Raw genomic sequence first — 21,551 nt, 5'->3', positions numbered from 1 at the left:
AGGAATGATTGGCTATAGTAATTATTTCCAACGGTCAGATATTATGGTTGATAGATAGAAACAAACAAACAAGAAAAGTGGGAGGGTAGGAACTTTCAGTCTTATTTACTTACAATCAAACCACTGTTCGCTTGCCTTTTTTCTCTGCCATGGATCCTTTTGTAGAAAATTCCGCCTGGATTAAACTGAGTACTCCAAATAATCATATCTCTTTGATAATATACCTCCATCCCTGTTATCCTTGAATTATGTTCAATATGAGAAATTTGTTGATGATCGCCACTGTAGTTGAATGGATATATAAAACCCAGGATATCAGTGTCATTAGCAATGTAGAGAACTTGATCTTCAGAGCCTGGAGATTATTATAATGAAATACAAAAATAAAGTAAATTTCAACTAATGTAAAGGCAATGAAAATACTTTCAAATTAATTGAGTTTTTATTCTTACACATTTTCTTGCTCAGTAAAAATCAACCAATTTGATTATTGTCTTTTATCACTTACGACTTCTGATTTCTAATACCCATTTACCTCAATATTGCTAGGTATTGATGTAGATTTTTCTAGTGCAAAGCTTATCTTAGGGCTAGAAAATTAGATATTTGTGGAAGGCACCCTTTTTGTGGAGACAGCTTACTATTTGGTAAGTGGCAATTACACTACATTCTAATACTTTGATTCTATGACCTGTATTATGTATACATTAAGCTTCAAATGTTTCTGATTATTTAGTTTATGTTCACGAGTGGCCATTACAATAGGCTAAGAAATGAAAAGTAACAGGCTAAGTCTACTTTTTCCAGTATTCATAGAACTTAAATGCTATTTTATCTATACTGTACCAAAATATCAGAATGTATTACATTAAAATGCTATAATGTCATTATCAAAGATCCTGTTAAGTGGAACTCTGTATCAAGAAGTATGAATGCCTGTAATAGGGACGTCATTTCCATGTTGAAAAAAGTAATATTCTAAAGTAAACCCTGAAAATATTAATAAAACTTGGAGTTCCTAAAGACAGATTATAGTGTGTACTCGATGGCACTGGGTTTATAAAAAGTATCTGCATATTTAAAAAAAATGCGTATTTCAATTCTATGGTCTCCATAGCTACCACTTAGAGACCATCTACTATGGCACACACTGTTCTAAGCCTTTCACACTTCATCTCCACTTTTTACAACAACTATGAAAAGTAGCTATTAGTATCCCTATGTTACAGATGAGAAACTGAGGCTCGGAGAGTTTAAAAAGTTCCCCAAAATCATATAGCTACAGAATTGTAATTGTGAGATTCAAATACAAGTGCATCTGACTCCACAGCCAAATCCACTACACCATGGTGTTTCTTTCTTGTAATAACACTATCTGATTAATAAGTTCCAATCATACCCTGCAGCTAACAAAAAATTACAATGTTGTTTTAGTAAGAACAATATTTTATCCATATCTAAATAAGTTCAAAAAACTTTTTTTTTAAAATAAGTTCACCTCTCATATATGTGATTTAGTTATACCCAGGCATATTTGTCATTAAGGAGATATGAATTTGAAAGCATGATTTTGTTTTAAAGCCATTAAAGCCATTCCTCAATATTGCATTCTCATTATAATATTAACCTTCAACCTTTTATTTTTATCTAGATGGCTTAATGATTTTTCAGATACACTAGAACCAAAAAGCCAAAACTCATTGCTGTCGAATCGATTCTGGCTCATAGTGACTCTATAGGACAGAGTAGGACTGACCCGTAGGGTTTCCAAGGAGCAGCTGGTGTATTCGAACTGCCGACCTTTTGGTTAGCAGCCAAATGCTTAACCACTGTGTCACCAGGCCTCCATATACACTAGAGCAGACCCTAAAAATATATACTTCATATTTTATCACACAGACTTTTAAACTTTTACCTTTCTGGTTAATTGTTTCAAACACAAAGTGATTTTAACAGTTACCATGCATTTGAGAGTTACCTCTACACATCATCCCAGATTAGGTTAATTAACAATGGAAGCAACCCAACTAACCAAATTAATCAGTATTACGAAAAAGATTTATAAGATCAGGAATGAAGCTATTGCTGAAATGAAATATATAACTTTGCTTTCCCATAAGAAATTTCAAGAAAAATTATAGTAGCCTTTATAATGTTGGCTATAACCTTACCTTTTGCTATGCAGGTGTTATTTCTTTCTTCAAAATTCTGGTCACACACACATTTATATGATCCTTCCATATTAATACATTTGTGGGAACATGTGCCAAACACCAAACATTCATTAAGGTCTGGAAAAGAAGAAACTGAAAATAGTATCATCATACCCCAGTTGGCACTTCAAATCATTTGACATTTCTAAAAAGCCATTTTTTAAATTCTTTCAACTTATTATTACTATTTCTTTTCTCGTCCTTTCAAATTTTTAAGTCTCTGACTTGCTGTACAATGTTTACCAAAAACCATATTAAACCTGTTGCTGCCGAGTCAATTCCAACTCATAGCGACCCTATAGGACAGGGTAGAACTGCCCCATAGGGTTTCCGAGGAGCGGCTGGTGGATTCAAACTGCTCACCTTTTGGTTAGCACCGAGCTCTTAACCACTAAGCCACTGGGGCTCTGGAAAATATGCTTAGGCCATAATAATTTTTTTCAATAGTTTCACTGTAATAATCCATCAATTGATTATACATTGCTTGTTAATCCACTTAAAACATTAAAACATCCATTTCAAATTTTTCTAGTATTTTCATTCACTCAGATAAACCTCTCCTGAAGTTTTCTTTTCAGACTGCTCCCGATTACCTACCTCTACACCTTTGCGTGTGTCATATGTTGTCCCTTTTTCTGCTAATGTCCGTGTCCTCCGGTGCGCATCCAAAGTGAATCCTTCCTTGTCCCCTTGGACTAGTATACAGCAGTGGCTGCCTCCTTAGTGTCTCCATTTTCTGCTTTCTTAGTGTTTTCCTCTTATACGATTTCTCACGCTATATTACAGATATGGGGTCATATATTCACCTCCCCTACTTGATTGGTAGTTCTTGAAGATAGAAATCCCGATTTATTGATTATTTACTCCCAGCACTTTTCACAATGTCTAGCAGAGAAGATATGAATGTGCCTCTAACACACTTCTGGCTTCATATACATGAAGTGACTAAGTAACAAAAAGGGCTACGTTGAGGCCGTGTGAATTTTTTTTTTTAAATGGCCTGAAAGTCTACATATAAATATGTATGTATACATATATATATATATGTCACAAGCAATAGGCAATATTCTGTGAATTGGCACGTGTCTCTGACTTCAGTGGTTTCTGCAGGGTCAGGACAGAGGTCAGGTGATTCTGATGAATTGTCTACTCTCTCTCTGCTTCTCTCCTTTGTCTTTCAACCAGTATTCTTACTACGTCCCCTTTATCAGCCATGTTCTTGTTAGGTGTTGCTGCATTGATATTTGACTCATAATGACCCCTTGTGACAGAGGAGGACTGCCTCATAGGTTTGTCTAGGCTGTAAACTTTATGAGAGCAGATCACCAGCTCTTTCTCTCACGGAGCTCCTGGGTAGCTTTGAACTGCCAAACTTTCGGTTAACAGCCCAGTGTTTAACCATTACACCATCAGGGCTCATTTTATCATCCATAGTTGCAGTAATTGTATAATAAAGTTGTGAGATAAATCCGTCACTCTTTGGATTAGAGAATTTAAGAATAAGGATGGTAATAATAATTATCTTTTGTTTCACACCCAACAACCTTCCAAGAGCTCAATAGTGAAGATAAAGACTTTCTCAGTGACAACTGTTAACTAACAGTGCCAAGATTTAAAAAAAAAAAAAAAGCTTTCTGATTCTGCTGTCATTAATATGATATCTTGTCCAAGGAGAATTTAAGCATTCTCATGACAACTCATTTCTGTGTCTGATTGAAAAGTAGTGTAAACTTGCAAAGAAAACTTGTTTTTAACTAATATTTACTTGTTTTTAATTAATACTGTATGAAGATGAAGTGAAATATGTATTATCAGCACTTAGCCATCTGAGAGTATTATAACAAACATTTCTGATTTGTTAGACACCTGTAACTCTGAATGGAGTCCTGGTAGCACAGTGGTTAAGAGTTTGGCTGCTAACTAAAAGGTCAGCAGTTCAAATCCACAAGCCACTCCTTGGAAACCTTAAGGGGCAATTCTACTCTGTCATATAGGGTCTCTATGAGTCAGAATTGACTCAATGGCAATGGGCAATGGGTATTAACTCTGAACAGGTATTTATTGGTTACCACAGTTTCCCTTTATTTGTGGAATCAAAATAAGCAAAAGTCTGCATGATTTGATATAATCTCAGCCCCTCCAAATGCTTCCTTAATGGCTAGAATCACCATTTTTCTTCTCATCTTTACAATAATATCTGCATCATGAGCTTTTGAAGAGAATGGAGGAATTTTCACTGATGCCCAGTGCCTAGAACAGTGCCTGGCACTCAGCAACTCTTAATCTCTTTCTGCTTCTCTTCTGCTGTTCCTTTTTATTTTTCTTTCCTTTATATTCCTTTGTATTTCAATTGAAGTGTTTGGGCTTCAATACCAAATTTCAATTTCTTATGCCACTTTTGAAGTACGTGAATGAAGGGCATAACCAAATTCAAATTATTGGGACTACAAAATCCAGGTAATGTTTTTCCCCTCCTCCGCACTAACACAAAACCATTTTCCTTAGCATGAAAACTTCATTTATTAAGTAAAGATGCAGCTTTTACCTGAGTTCAGAAGTTCCACATTTGCACAATAAAGTGTATAAAAATAGTGCATTTGTGGCAATTTAAAATAAAAAGTAGCTTACAGATTATACTTGTCGCGTAACAAATTTTAAAATATCAAAATTCTTGAGAATAATGTTGCTAAATTTAGTAAATATAGAAAGGAAACAGAGACCCCTATTCACCAATAAATATTAGAAAATCAATGATATTGAAATTAAAATCTTCAGATTGTATGTGTGTGTGTGTTAGGCTGTATACAATTAATAGCAATTGCCTGAGAAAGAATACTGTAGTCTTGAGAAATAATTTGGTTTTTGTTTAATATTAAAAGAGAGAAGGCTCAGTTTGTGAGCTTTCAGTATTCACGTTAATGAGAAATAAAATGCCATGAATAATCCAAACAACTGCAAAACTCAACATATACTTCAACGTGATATGGCTCCAAGTTTCTTCCCCTTTCAGATGAGTGTAATTAATTTATTGCAATAATTCCATTTTGATTGACAATGCAAAATCATTTTTCCTTACCCAAGAATATTGTAAAGAGACAATATAGAAAGAAGCTAGAAGTGAAAACATTCTAGGACTTCAATTTACCCTAGGCCAGACTTAAACAACACAGGTTTGGCTGTAATCACAATAAATAAAATCAAACTAGTTGCTATCGAATTGATTCCAACTCTTGGAGTCCTCATGTGTGTCAGAGTAGAACTGTGCTCTACAGGGTTTTCATTGGCTAATTTATCAGAAGGAGAACACCAAGTCTTTTTTTCTGAGGCACCTCTGAGCAGACTTTCACCATCAAACTTTCAGATAGCCTCGAGGGCATTAACCCTTTGTACCATCCAGGGGCTTCAATCAGAACAATAAACCCGTTGCTGTCGAGTCAATTCTAACTCATAGTGAGTCTACAGGACAGAGTAGAACTGCCCCATAGAGTTTCCAAGGAGTGCCTGGTGGATTCAAACTGTGGACCTTTGGCTAGCAGCCTTAGTGCTTAATCACTGTGCCACCAGGGTTTCCATCAGAACAATAGGTGATCATAAATATCAGTTTTAGTGGAGAAATTCACAGAAAGTGTGCATGGGTCTCTATTTCATGGCTCCATACTTAAAGCCCTCATTTAAATTATATTTACTTATAACTTACTATGAGATTCTTGCTGTCCAACATGCTCAGTCTTTGAATGATTTCGAGTAAGTTAACAGAGATTTTTTCAGATCTTGTCTTTGAATTCAAAAAAGCATATCTTGATAATTTAAAACACTGTTTGTGACAGGGTATCAGGACAAAAGCCCACAAGTACTGCAATATAGCAAAATGCCACAACTCAAGAGAAATGGGTCAGCACAAACATATTTTTTCATCAAGTGAGTCTAATTCTCCAACAGTCCCTGAACCAGCAATTTCTTTATTTGCATTTGAAAACAGAATCGTTACAGTACAAATGAAATTCCTGCCAGTCTGAATTTGCTACAGGAAAGGCTTTGTAGCCTCAGTGATGGTTAGCTTAGCAATACAAACACACAAGCTCTTGAGCCCAGAGACTTTCACTCTCCTAAGGAAAATGGTATCCTGTAGACACACACCGTTTTGATGAGAATCAATCCCCTGTCATCTCGCAATTTAGCAGCCTTGGGAATCTTTTTATAACCCAAAGATTTAAGAGCAAGCTGTCGAAGAAATATACTATACCTTCACACTGTCTGTTTTTCATGTTTCTCTGAAATCCAGGCTTACAGCGACAGAAAACAGATGTTTTTATTTGATTACAATATGCATCATCTCCACATGGGTTCACATTATCTTCACAGGTATATTCATTTGGAGCTAGGATTTAAAAATATGATGAAAACTAATATAATTCTAATTCCTGAAGTGGGAGTTTGCATTTTTTTTATTTGAAAATGATATTTATTATTCCTTGGATAACTTTTTGAAAGTGTAAGATTATGTTCTTCTCTCCATATAAGTCTTCACTTCTAAAGATATAGAACCAGATAAATGGAACTCATTTACTTTTAATATCATTTAGTCCAAGCTGCCAACAGCTGATACTTACAGCTGTCGTCCAGCTACACTAATTTCTAGCAGGAAGTCAAGAGTCAATACTTCTACTGGAAGGCTATTTTTTTTTTTTTTTTTTTTGATGGTACCATGTATGATTACTACATCCTTCTCCAAGAATAGAATATACTTAGAGATGTATTTATTTCTAACCTAAACTATTCTACCCAGAGACTCAATCAAGGGCACTACCACATTACGCAAGCTGGTTAAACTAAATCAGAGATTCCTAAACTATTTTAGCCTGCACACACATGAGGAACAACATCTGAGTGTTTAATGTGCTCCAAAGGTCACAGGCTGCAACACCACCGGGATGAGTTATGGGTTATGTGTAATTTCCAGCATAGTTATGACAATTTCATTCTTGTCTATTCCATTCTGAAAAATATTTTGGAAGGTGAATAAATGAGAGGGGGCATAGCATTGAATTTGCTCTAATTTACCTAAACAAATCAAATTATTGAGAAACAAGAGAACATTAACTACCAGGGCTCTAATCATTATTAATCCCAAATGACTACCCAATATTTTACAATGAATTAAAATACACCAGTAGAATGAGATCATCGCTGAGACATACGTGACTGCATCCTGATGGGAATTGCTTCATATCCAGTGAGGGACAACTTAGATGCATACATGACAAAAAATAAAATCCCTAAAGCAGGAAATCGTTGGCAATTTTTATAAGTAATCTGAATTTAAGGTCATAAACTCAATTAGTTTTCTATAGTATGGAAAATCAAATATCAAGCATTAGCTGAACACAAAATTATATTAACAAGAGTCTTACAATTCATCAAGAATCAGCGTTCTAACTGAACAAAATAATGATCTCTTCTTTAAGAATAATTCAAAAATGAATTAAATCTAAAACATTTCATAAATTATTAAGACCTTGACTATCATTCAACCGAATATCATCATTCAAAGAAGTATATAATTCAAAGGAGCACCGGTGGTGCAGTGGTTAAGCTCTTGGCTGCTAAACGAAAGGTCAAGGGTTCAAGCCCACCAGCCTCTCTGCAAGACAAAGATATGGCAGTCTGCTTCTGTAAAGATTTATAGCCTTGGAAACCCTATGGGGCAGTTCCACTTTGTCCTATAGGGTTGCTATGAGTTGGAATCAACTTGATGACAGTGGGTTTTAGTTAAAATTCAAAACCACTAAATTTATACTTTATAAAATAAAGTATTAATAGATATAGTTTTGTTTTTTTTTTCTCTGACATCAAAGTCTGTATTTGGATACTGAGCTCTTAGTTCTAACAGGGTTAAAAAAAAAAAAGATCTGTTGTCATCGAGTCAATTCTGACTCATAGTGAACCTATAGGACTGAGTAGAATTGCCCTATAGAGTTTCAAGGTGATAAATCTTTATATAAGCAGACTGCCACATCTTTCTCCCACAAAGCAGCTGGTGGGTTTGAACCACTCACCTTTTGTTAGCAGCCTAGTACTTAACCATTACACCCCAGGGCTCCTTTTAACAAGGGTAAACCCGCTGCCATCAAGTCGATTCCGACTCATAGTGACCCTATAGTGACCCTATAGGACAGAGTAGAACTGCCCCATAGAGTTTCCAAGGACTGCCTGGCAGATTTGAACTGTCAGCCTCTTGGTTAGCAGCCGTACCACTTGACTACTATGCCACCAGGGTTTCCCTAACAAAGGTTAAAAAAAAAAAAACTTTTTTTTTTTTTTTTTTACCCTCAGGAAAATCAACCTTTTCATCTTGTCCTGTCTGAAATTTAGTGATGTTCTAGGATTGTTTTCTCAAAGGCTTAAAAAAAAAGGGGGGAGAGGGTATAACGTAAGCAAATTTTGGAGCGCAATCTTTCCATACACTAGAAAAGAAAAATTTAGTCATGTTTAAGCATAAATTGGACTTGTTTGTCACTGCACTTTTTTTAACAACAACAAAAAAACTCACTTATTCTGCAGCCTTGCTCATCTGAACCATCTCCACAGTCGTCAAGCTGATCACACTGGAGGTCCATGGGGATACATTTTTTATTACTGCAAGGAAACTCATCCTTTTTACAAGGTCTTGTTTTATGTGTAAGCTTATCTAAAGAGTCAGTAGGAAAAAATGATTAGTCCTTCAAAGAATTCAAACAAACTTATTGATCACATAAAATGTTCAATATTTCCAAGATATGTTACTAAATGCTGTGAATAGCACGGGCCCACAATCCTTTATTTGAAGACTTTGGTGTCAAATATATATTGGATTCAGATTTTTTCTTTTTTATTTTATTTTAGAAATGCAACCATGTATTTACTCTGTAAAAACAATGCTCTATTTTCACAGGAAAATATTTGAACATTTACCCTAAGTTGAATTTTTAATCACCTCAGATCAGTTCAGGTCAGGCATTGTCATCAAATCAGTTTACCACATGTAAAGCCTTTAGTTTTAAGAACTTTTGGATTTCAGAGCTGTACAAATGATATTGTGAATGTATATAAGCACCCTGTATAACCTCCCTTCCCTCAAAGAGCTACGTGTGTAAGAGGGAACATTGTTAAAACGCTATGTTGCTTCTCTCATCTATATACTATTTTCTCAAATAAAATACTTATCATTAACTCAGATTTACAGGCTAGTAGGGACCTGGTTGTGCGGTGGTTAAGAGCTTGGCTGCTAACTAAAACGTTGGCAATTTGAATCCACCAGCCGCTCCTGGGATACTCTATGGTGCAGCTCCACTGTATCCAATAGGGTCGCGAGAGTCGGAATCAACTCAATGGCAACAGGTTTGGTTAGGGACTCTGAGCAGAGCCATCTAACTCCGTTATACCAAATGATAACTTAGCTGGTAATTTGTCAGAAGATCAAAAGCCTGAGAGAAATATCCTCAAACATACTACATGGAATATATTTTTTATGACCTAAAATCATCACTTTGTCTTACTGTATCACTCATTCAATTATTACAGGTTGATTAGATTTACCGCCACAGTGATCTTCATCTGTGTTGTCCCCACAGTCATCAATTCCATTGCACATTTGCTCAAGCTGCAGACATATTCTGTTATTCCTGCATCTGTGAGGTCTTGTGGGTGGGCAGAGAAATTTGGCTGAAAAAAAGAAAAACCAAAGCAGTTCCTTTGGGTGCACTGACGTATGAAGGACTATCCTTCTTTTGTCTTCCTTTTTTACCGCCCTTCCTTTTCAAATTTATAAGCTAGTTTTTAAAAAAAACATCTTTTGTTGTGAAATTTGACTACATGTGGATACCGGAAAAATGTGTGATAATAGAAGCCTAAGATCATAGTTACTTCCATTAACTACAGAAAAGAATGCACAGCTGAGAATCTTGAATGAAGTAACAAAAAGTCAAGCTTCATGGTCTCATTTTCAAATGCCTTATTTTAGCAGACTTCACTTGGTGTACGAAATTAATTTATGCCTACAATTTATACAACATAGCAGGGCACTTAGCTATCTGAAAGAGCAATTTCATACACCTTAGAGCTTGAGCAAGCATATGTTACAGGCCCAGAATTAAAAAGAGGCCGACTAGTGAAAAAATATCCCAACAATACCACAGTTGTGTTTCTTCCTCTCCGTCTCTCTAAACAAATGTACAGGTATGCATTTGAGGGCATATAAGATGATCTTATTCATTGTTTATGTGGGTATGTGTATGTGTGTCCATGAAACTTAAGGAGACAACAATAAATGCCAGGGTGTTTTATTCCTGTCTCTTCCATCACTATCCAGTCTCAAGACTTTCCCCCTAAAGCAGGAAACATCTCTAATTAATCTTCATTCTGACATGTGAAATTCCCCCCAGCTCTGTCCTTGGTCACCTTATGTTCTTACTCTTGAGATCCCTGCTTAGATTTTCTCATTTACCCTGAAGACTTGCAATTTTTCTATCTAGTTTAAGCATCTCCCAGTTGACTATAGAACAGCCCCTTGAGAATTTCAAATTCAAAAAGTTGAAAGCTTAATTCTTATCATCCTTCCTTGGCCCCTTTCCTCTCCAACCACGAGTTTCTTTATTTTCCATAATTTAGTTAGTGACACATCACAGCCAGAAATCTGGGAAATATTTTAACTTGTTCCCTCTCATGTACTTTCAGTTCTAATTAGTCACTAAGCTCTGTTGATGTTGTCCCCAAACTTGCTCCCTTTTCTCCACCTCTGCAAGATACAATCACAATAGCTCAACTCTCTACTATATCTCTGAGAAATGGCTGTAGTAGAATCTCATATGTCTCCAGTGAGTCCCCACCCTCAGATAGAGTTTCTACAATGCCTGCAAAACAATAGATCTAACACATCAATCTGTTCATCTCTTCTGTAGTTATCCATTAGCTTCAGGATAAAATTTAAGTTTCTATGCATGGTATGGGGCTCTGGTGGCACAGTGGTTATGCATCTGGCTGCTAACAAAAAAGTCGGCAGTTTGCATCCAACATCTACTTCTTGGAAACCCTACAGGGCAGTTCTATTCTGTCCTACAGGGTTGCTATGAGTTGGAATTCACTCAGCTAACAACAAGCATGGTATGGTGTACATGGTATAATAGACTAATAATTATCTGGTCCATGCTACTACTGCAGACTCAGTCTTTCTTTGTCATGATATTCCAGAAATGCCACTTTCTTACAGCTCCTTAAATATGTCACATTCCTCTTGCCTCCACCTTCTTGCTTTACTTAAAATCTGGTTCTTTCTTCAATTATACTTCCTCTCCTTCAGGTTTTTTAGTAATGTCTCTTAATTTGCTCAAGTCTCTCTCATGTTTGAAGACATGGTAATTTCCTAATACAACTTTAAGAATTTTGTTACCATAGCCTCATATTCTATTTTTAAAACAAAGAAACTAAAACCAAAAACCTCTCTTTATAGAGACATTTGACTATGCCCCTTTCTCCCTGTTGTTATCCCATCTACCCTGTAAACAACACTCCTCTCCCAACCCACTGAGGACTGTGGCACGTTCCCTCATAGCATTTTCTCTTCACCCCAATTCGTTCCAGCATCTTAAAAGATGACTTCAACATCCACACAGGCAAACCAACCAATAACTTGTCCTTTTAGCTCTGTGAGTTTTTCATACTCAATGTCCTCTTCTTCTAGTCCACCTAGGCCACCCTCTCTCCTACTCTCCTACAAGGTTGTAGGCTCTGGTTGATTTTAATAAATTTCCTTTCTTAATTCAGCCAATGATGGCCCCTATTGCTTGCAGCTAAGGGTATTAACACAGTTGTATTCTGAATTTATTATTTTCTAAAATTGCTTCATTTTCAAAATCACTAATTTAAATGTCCTCAATACTGGCCACAACCTCCAATCTTGCAAATTTTTAATTCCAACAGTCTCACTATGGCCCTTCTTCAGTCTTATCTGAAACTCTAGCCAGTTGATATATTCTCTTTATTCATCAATGCCTTTTTTTCTTTACTTCTCTTCCTATTGATATTAGATTCTGTGTTCCATATTTTCATCTACTTATTCAATATATATTTAAGAGCTTGGCTTCTAGCCAAAAGGCTGGCAGTTTGAATTCATCAGCTGCTCCTCAGAAACCCTATGGGGCAGTTCTACTCCATCTTATAGGGTGGCTATGAGTTGGAATCAACTCGACCACAATAGGTTTGATTTGGTTTTTTTTTTTGTTTCTTATGTTGGACACTGTTCTAAACACTATTTTGGAAACTCATTCTGTTTCCATAACCAGAATTCTCTGGTCCTCTTCTCTTTTTCATCATAATCGTGTAATAAACCCTAAACTTAGCTAGATTGAACCATCGACTGTCTCAATATCTACATCTAAGAAACCAGGAACACTGCAGTTGATCACTCAGGAAGGCCAATAAGGTACCACCAAATATGAATTTAATAATGCCATACAAGGCCTCAACACTACCTCAAAATCATATATAGAAATATATGTAGTCATGTCACTCACCTACCCTATACAATAATGATTCAGATCTGCATTTTTTTCAAATCTCCTTACAACACCAACCTCCCACACTCTAAATATGATCATGTTTCCTACCAGACAAAAATAAGTGAAAATAAAAAGATAAGAAATCCCTTAACATCTTATTAAATAATAGCACATCTGTCTTCATCTACACAGAGGCTCCTCCTCTCCATTTCATTTTTTATAACAGAGGAAGTATCCCTACTCCCATCTAAAAGTAGCTTATGCAATTGCTCAGGATCTCATTTCCCTCTGCCGCATCAGGAGCAATTTCATCATTTTTTGCAACACTGCCTTTTTTTTTTTTTTTTGGTAATTCTACTTATTCTAATTCTCTTTTGCCATGGTATTCTTTTAGATGTTGGTGTCCTTCAATAAATACTATGCCCTAACCCCTTTCTTGTCTTTCACTTTCCTCCCTCCCAGCATAATCCTAATTCCACAGTATCTACCACCACCTTTTATATACTGACTGCAAATTTACATCCCTAGGCCAGATCTTTCCTTTAAGCACTATGACCAAACTCCCGAAGCCTACATAGAACTTCTCCTTGAGTATCTCCTCGAATGCATCCCAAATCAGCCTTCTAATGTTTATTTGCAAAATTGTTCCTCTTCCTATGTTCCCATCCGTATAGCCCTACAACATATACTTGACAAAAGCCTCTTCATCACCCCTCCCTTATACAATCCACTATTTAGTTCAGTTTATCTTGTCTTTTAGATTACCTTTGAATCGGTCTGCTTTTGTCATCATGCACTGTCATCACCTTAAACTATAAGCACAGCTTGCCTAGAGAGTTGCAAGAGATTCTTAACTGGTCTTGCCACCTTCTGTCCAAGATTTATAAAGTACAAAATATGACCACGTGCCTCTTCTGTTCAAATCCTTTGGTATTTTCAATCGCTTTCAAGCTAAATGCAAAAACCTGAGTCAAGACTCACAAGGTTCCAGGTATCTCTGGTGTCTTTTGAGTTTCATCTTCAGCCAATATCTATTTTCCTCTCTATTTCTGAGCGTGTAGTTCTTTTAGTTCCTCCAATAAGCCATGTTTTGCCCTTCCTCAGGGCCTTTACAGATAATGTTTTCTCTGCCTACAACAGTGTATACTCCCCTCTTCCCCAACCTCTTTCACCTGTTTAGCACCTATACATCCCTCAGATCCTGAAATCAAATGCTACTTCTCATAACCTCAGACTGAACTCTTTGCTCAACGCTTTTGTAAATTAGTATACTTTTTATCCACGGTATATGCTGCAGTTTGTAATTATGTACTTTACCACTAGATCATAAGCTCTGTGATCTCTGTCCAGGTCTCAGTTTGTTTTCCTTATTATTATTATACCCAAACTGATCACAGTACCTGACTTTACAAATGTATATTGAATGAATGAATGAATTGTATTTTTCTCATGCTGCTTGCTCACTGTGCCTATGGTGCTTTTTGATCTGTCTCCTTAAAAACTGTTACTTTCTGATTACCCCTGTAGAATGAATTCATCTCATATTTCTCTACCTTGTATGTGCCTTTTATTTAATACTATCATTGCTTGAAATCCAAGGTAAGGAAATTATGGTTATTTTTTTCAAGCAGAAAAAGAGCTCTTTGTCAGCAAAACAAAACGTGCTGTTCATTTTTTATCCCAATTGTTTAGCAAAGTCTTTGGCACATACAAGTTCAACTCAGTGTTGATATTGGTGACTGAAGGGAATGCAAAAAGTTCAGAAAATTAAGCTGGATATTAGGAGTTTCCAGCCATAATGTTTAGAATGGTCCTAAGAATCATTCTTGGCCTTGGAAGTGATACTGGGGGTCTGAATCTGTAAATTTATCAGGCTAATTAGTTACCAAACAGTTCGTATTCCAGGCACTAATTTTCTGGTAAAGAAAGAGAATAGAAAAAAAGTACATCATTCATTCAAGTAATAGGTTCTTACTTCATTTTGGTAGATAGACTCACATATTTTGACATTGCTTGATTCAGAAACAATATAATCTCGTGATTCTGTGACTCTCTAGAGTCCATTTTGTAAGATTATGTAGAAGAACTGAAAATGAAATTTAGTTACATCTCTCAATAGTTGTACCTACAGGAAAAACTTTCCAAGGGCTTTGTCTATTTCAAGTTTTAAATCCTTTTAAAATAAAACTGCCTCCTTGGTTTTTGCTTTGTTTTGTTTTTATTTTCACTGTAATGTCAGTAGTCAAAGTTGTCATCCATCAAGAAACTCTGCCATAACTTGATGCACCAAACAGGACAAAAACATTTGAGTACATACACTCATAATATGCTTTTTTTTCTTTTTAAGTCACCTCATGTGTTATTTAAATATATACAAAGAGCTAGTATCTTCTTGTAAATTAGAGGTAAAAATGCTTTTCTTTCTGAGATTAGATACAAAGGATGGAGAAGGGTGAAAATATTTATGAAAATATCAGAAACCTATATTTTGGTAATTTCAACTTGTATATTTACATTTGCTTGTTCCTTAAGGATATTCCTAACAAATACCAGTCAAAAGCAACTAAAATTTGGAGAAGCAATAACTTTTGTTAAGATTTTCATATTTAAATGTTGGATCACTCCTAATTTCAATTCTCTGTTTAACACTTAGGATTTCCATGTATTCTCCTCTTTGAACACCCTCAAAAGTGGGTGATTTTCACAGCTATGAGATTTTATTATTTGCACTTTCCCATGCACTAATATCAAAGAATCTCACATTTTCAATATAAAACATCAATTTTGTGAAAGCCAGAAAGTCTTCATATGATGTCATTCAGTTCAAAAGGTAAACTACTCTAAATGGTCCCATACAGACCATAATCTGTATTTTGAATAGCGTTCATATTGTGTATGTGCATGTTTATAGAAGGTTCTCTGCAAAGTTATAAAATTTTGAATGGGGTAATCTATGACCTGAACAAAAGCTGCATCTGTGGTTATATTTGATCCAGCTAACCCCATCATGGTAGGATCTATGGTTCACCTCACCACTTCATTGATTCATGTTGGTACATTAGATCAGGAGGAGAAAGTACAATCTAGAGCCACATGAAATGCCATACCACACATGTCAGGGGTTTCGTCAGAGTTGTCTCCACAGTCGTCTTCTCCATCACACACCCAGAAATGTAGCTTGCAAAGGGAATTATTGCAAAGAAACTCATCACCTCTACATATATTTCCTCCTTTAAATTATAACAAAAGAGAGAGAGAGAGATTCATCATAATTATGCCAGTCAGTAGGACACATATTCATACAACCCTTAGTACACGGAATCTACAGTTTCTTGCTTCTTTTCTTTAGTTATTTTTATTATTATTATTTTGCCTAGTACTACCAGTTGTTGTTGACTTGATTCCAACCCCTAACAACCACAAGTGTGTCCGAATAGAACTGTGCTCCATAGGGTTTTCCGTGGCTGATTTTTTGGAAGTAGTCAGGCCTCTCTTCTGAGGTGCCTTGGGGTAGATTCAAACTGCCAGCTTTTTGGTTAGCGGCTGAGCATGTTAACTTTTTACACCACCCGGGGATTCCTGAATAATACTAGCAGTAGGTAACATCCAATTTTTTTTCTTTAATATTTATGGCATGCCTCTACGTTTCAAACCACTCTGATAATACCCTCATATATCTCATATTTTCTAAAGAATATTGATAGGATGGCAGGAGAAAATTTTTTTTTCCTGAAATCTGAATAGTTTTCTTCCATTCCACATTATATTTATGATACTGAGTATAAAGAAATTTACATTTTAAAGAACATTAATTTTATTATTAAAAAGTAATTGTTCTGGCAAAAAAAAAAAAAGATACTTTTCTTTAGACTTATTAGATAATGAGCTGAGTCTGGAAAACCAAGAAATTGGATCACTGAAAACTTAGAATAGCCAGGAAAAAGTGTTTTTTTTTTTTTTTTTTACAGTAACTTACAAACAACACACTTTGGCCATATCGCACAATTTCCCTGTTACCCACAAAGAAATCATGCTATAGACCACATTTTTTTTTTGTATTTTTAAGTACTTTTTTTTTCTTCTTTTCACACAAAAAAGGAAATTATTGGAAATACAGGAGTATTCTAACTTAGAATTGCTAATTATGTCTACTATATGCAAAGTACCCCAAAATATTAATATATTCTGATTACGTGTCCAGAGATGTAGCAATATAGAGTAGAAACTACAATGACTTGGGAGTTAGGCACTGTGGACTCTTGTCTTGTTTTGGACAAGTGAGTTAATTTCCATGAATCCCAGTGTCCTCATGTCCTAAAGAAGGAGAATGTTTAACAAGATTTATACCTTCAGAACAACACAAAGAAATCTGATGAGAATTTAGAAACAAAACCAATAAGATCGCACTCAGAGAATTACACTATCTATCTAAAGCTCATAAATCACGTAAGATATATGACCACCATGTTAGCTAGATTTGACTGATTGAAGGTATTACATATTTAAAAATGAGTACGTCCATTAGAACATGGTGCTAGAGAGTGATGGTGGTCATTCTTGCAAGTGTAGAAAATACCTACAAGCAGGCATTGTTCACCTTGTGAATGCACTTTGGAGGGAATGATGAATCTAGTCTTGCAAAAAAATCTTCTTACTCTGAGTTGTGATTAACCACAAAAATTTCTAATAATTCACTTTCAGCAGGGAATGGTTAAGTCTCTGGGTAGCACAAAAGGTATGTGTTCTGCGTCTAACCTAAAAGTTGGTAGTTCAAACCCAAGCAGCAGTGCTGCAGAAGAAAAGCCTGGCAATCTGGTTCTATAAAGACTATAGCCAAGAAAATCCTATGGTGCACTTGTACTCTGTAACACATGGGGCTACCATGAGTTGGAATTGACTTGATGATTATATACATATATAATCTTTGGAAAAAATAGATTTTATCTTTGGAAATTAGTAGAATTTTAGAATGATAAACTAGCTTCAATGTGAAGAATTTGGAAGTGAGGCTAAAAGTGTAATACCAGGACTGGAAGAAAGAAACCAATTTGAGAGTGTGGTTGTGGTAATCCAGAAAAGAGCTGACGATAATTGCTTTGGAGTGTCTACATTTGAGAGGTTTTTAAAAGATAAAACCCTGAGGACCTGATGACAAATTAAATGAGATGGCAAATGAGAATTCATGGTACTCAATTTTTGGCTTGGGCCACTTGGTAGAATTTGGTGTCATTCAATAAAAACGGGATCACAGCAAGAGGAACAGGCTTAGGAGAAAAAGTAACACATTTCATTTGAGGTACTGATAAGACAACCAAGTGGTAATGCCTAGCAAGCCAATGAATATTTATGTCTATAGCATAGGCTAGGGTTCTGAACTACAGATGTCCATTTGGGAATCATCAGAATAGCTATGACTTGACGTGCAGGAGATAACAGAGAGAACGCAACGTTTTAAGAATTGAGTAGATAAAAAGGAATCTGCACAGGAGACTAAGAAGTAGTCAAAGAGGTTGGAGAAATAACAGGAAAAGGTTGTATCATACGATGTGTAGGAAAAAGAGTGTTCAAAAAAGAAAGTAGTAGTTAGCACATTTAAATGAGTAGGTTTAGCAAAGTGACGGGGGTTTAGTGAGATGACTGTATTTGGTCACTAAATGAGAGGGAGAAAAAATGGTAGTGAGTGTAGACATCTCTCTTTTGAAGTCTGACCTTGAAGGGGAGAAATAAGAGGTAGCCAAGTGGGATAGGGGAGACTGGTTGCTTGTCTGTGGGAAAACAGACACCTGTACATATTTAAATGATGTTGGAATAATCTGGTGGACAAGGGAAGTTTGGGGATACAGGAGACAAAAAGCCGATTGATGCAATGAGCTCCTTGAAAATCCAGAGCATGTGAGAGAGCCGAGATCTAGAAAAAATAGATGGATTAATCTCAGAATGCAGGGGAGATAACACTTTTATTTCAAGAAGAAGGAAGAGGCAAGACTAAGCACAGCTGTAGGTAGCTTTGTTAATTTGGTGTCCAGGTGTTGACAAAGGGTAATGGCTTCTATTATGGTTGTGAAGTAAATGATAAGGTGATTTGCTAACAGGGATAGAGATAGAGATGGCTTGGTGACAGAGTCGAGTAAGAAAGGCAATTTTTAAAACACCTGATATGACTAATGTTGGAGACAAGTGATTAGGGAAAATTAAGTAGATTGCTTAGAGTATTTGAGTAATAATTGAAGTCTGAGGCCAAGAATTATCATGATAATCTGAAGAGTTGTAAGACTTTCTGGAAAAATGCTTAGTAGAACTAAATAAAACCTGTTGGCATTGAGTCAATTATGACTCTTAGTGACTCTATAGAACAGAGTAGAGCTGCCTCATAGAGTTTCCAAAGAGCACCTGGTGGCTTAGAACTGCCAACCCTTTGGTTAGCAGCCATAGCACTTAACCACTACACCACCAGGTTTTCCTGAGTAGAACTACTACATGTTGAATTGCAATATCTGAGTATCAACTACTCTAAGATACAGATAAGATAAGGTCCTTGGTGACTCCACCAAGGTATTACTATGTGAGATTTCTGACAGTCAGACATCTGGCATAGGGTGGGGGGACTCATTCTTTCAAACTTCTACAATGCTGAGTTTCAAAATGCCACAATTTAAAAAATAATCTCATTTACCAAAACACATGCAACAAGACTATGTTACCATTTAACAACTGTCTTTCTAAAAACAGTAAAAATAAGATAATATGTACAAATTCTTTAGTAATAAAGAAACTAAATATACAAATATCAGTTTGTGGTAAGTTCTGGCTTAATTCAAAACTAAAAGGCATAGAATATGAAGTAGAGTTGTATTTTTTCAGAATTAAAATTCAAATGAATAAATTTCATTGCGTGTTCCATTTTACAATGGATTAAATTCAAACAGAATTTTATGAATGCTTGGCATCATCTGATTATTTTAGAAAACTCTATTTATAGCATGTCAGTATCGTTAAAAGGGAAAAAATGAATTCTCCAAGGTATTGCATTAGATAACATAATTTTTCCAAAACAGTGTTGAACATGTCTCTGCTTTTATTAAGAAAAAGAGAAATATAAATAGAATCATAATTGTAACAGAAAGGCAAAGTTTTGTGATAACTTACTAAAGACTTCCTATTGTGCTATAGAAAAATACGTATTTCAAAAAAAGCATCATGGGGCTATTATGTCACCCTTGAGCCTAACTTAAAATACCTTATTTTGAAAATCCATAAAAGCACACATATGATGGAGCGAACTTATTTTCATTATATTTTAAGGACAAAAATTTAGACTTATAGAATTCTTCAAATGTAAAAATAACAAAAAGGTATAATTTAAAGAGATGGGCTGGATTAAATACGCCCATTTTCTAGTCATGTTCTTGATCAGCACAATGGAAAGTTACTAGAAAAAGTGAAAGAGATATATTAATTAACAATAATTTATGTCTAAAGTATAAGTCAGCCTCTGGCAGGTTCGTAGAAATTTGAACAAGTATAACATCACAGAGAATAAGCTACTAGAGTTCTTATTCTAATTTGGGTTATTTAAAATAAAATATTTTAAAGTAAATTATTTTAAAATAAAATAATTCATAATTTCCATAAACCATTTACGTATGTTTGAGCTAATGAATACTAAGAAGAAAACCTTGCAATCTTTTCCACCCATATTCTCATAAAGAATGAGGTTTTTGAGCTTAGACCAAAATAAGTATCAAGTTATTTTCAGTCATAAGTTTTATCTTTAAAGTTATAAATGTTGCCTTGAATTCCAGAGTATTTTGGGTTTTGATGTTTAAGAAGTAAACCATTAAAACTGATTCACTGGGATAATGTGCCGTGCTTATTTAACAGCTCCCTTGACTTCTAGCCCACAGACTGGCGGCTCAAGTATCTAGACTTGAGATTAATGGATTTAATAGATTTAATAGAAGAGATGTTTCATTTGACATTCCATTTCCTCAATGTCTTCAAGTACATGTTTCCAATATCTAATCCACTTCCCAGAAGTAAATTAAGCACTAAAAATCTGAACTTTGTCACGCCTTAAGGACACCCATACAGGATCAGATTCATTAACCCCCATGATACCTCAATGGAATGTATTTTCCTAGTAGCTCATATCAAAAAAAAAAATCAAACCCATTGCCATGGAGTCAATTCTGACTCATAGCAACCCTATACCCAGAACCTTATCCAGTCAATTCCGACTCATAGTGACCCTATAGGACAGAGCAGAACTTCCCCATGGAGTTTCCAAGGAGCTCCTGGCGGACTGGAACTGACAACCCTTTGGTTAGCAGCCGTAGCACTTAACCACTATGCCACCAGGGTTTCCAGCAACCCTATAAAAAAAAAGATATGATTTCCAAGGAGCAGCTGGTAGATTTGAACTGCTGACCTTTTGATTAGCAGCTGAGCATTAAACGCTGCACCACCAGGGCTCCTAGAAGCCTATAAACATTTAGCAGTTTGTTGGGGCGGGGGAGGGAGGGGTTGACACATTTGTAAACAATTGAATTAAAGACCCTTGACTCTTTCTTAGTCACTAGGTTTAAACACTTACTAAAAATAAAAAACAAAACATGGTTGCCATCAAGTCAATTCTGCGACTCATAGCAACCCTATAGGACAGAGTAGAACTGCCCCACAGGGATTTTAAGGAGCAGCTGGTGAATTCTAACTACCAACCTCTTCCTTAGCAGCCACAGTTCTTAATCACTACACCACCAGGGTTTCCAAACACTTAACAGAATCATCTTAAACCTGAAAGATATAT

At 35.7% G+C, this 21,551-nt stretch overlaps 1 protein-coding gene across 1 annotated transcript in view; it reads right to left on the bottom strand.

Annotated features, from left to right (window-relative positions):
• Positions 1–21,551, bottom strand: part of LRP1B (LDL receptor related protein 1B) — a 1,749,164-nt gene that overhangs the window by 123,274 nt on the left and 1,604,339 nt on the right. The window contains exons 71-76 of the mRNA XM_064287257.1: positions 15,853–15,975; positions 9,789–9,914; positions 8,764–8,901; positions 6,457–6,591; positions 2,172–2,291; positions 114–355 (exon numbers count right to left, since the gene is read on the bottom strand). Coding sequence (XP_064143327.1) covers positions 114–355; positions 2,172–2,291; positions 6,457–6,591; positions 8,764–8,901; positions 9,789–9,914; positions 15,853–15,975 — 884 coding nt within the window. The remainder of the gene's footprint in view (positions 1–113; positions 356–2,171; positions 2,292–6,456; positions 6,592–8,763; positions 8,902–9,788; positions 9,915–15,852; positions 15,976–21,551) is intronic.

Source organism: Loxodonta africana, chromosome 6 (genome assembly GCF_030014295.1).
Source record: "Loxodonta africana isolate mLoxAfr1 chromosome 6, mLoxAfr1.hap2, whole genome shotgun sequence".
Classification (NCBI taxonomy): Eukaryota; Metazoa; Chordata; class Mammalia; order Proboscidea; family Elephantidae; genus Loxodonta; species Loxodonta africana.
Note: the sequence above shows the minus strand (reverse complement) of the source record. Positions and strands in the feature narration are given on the sequence as shown.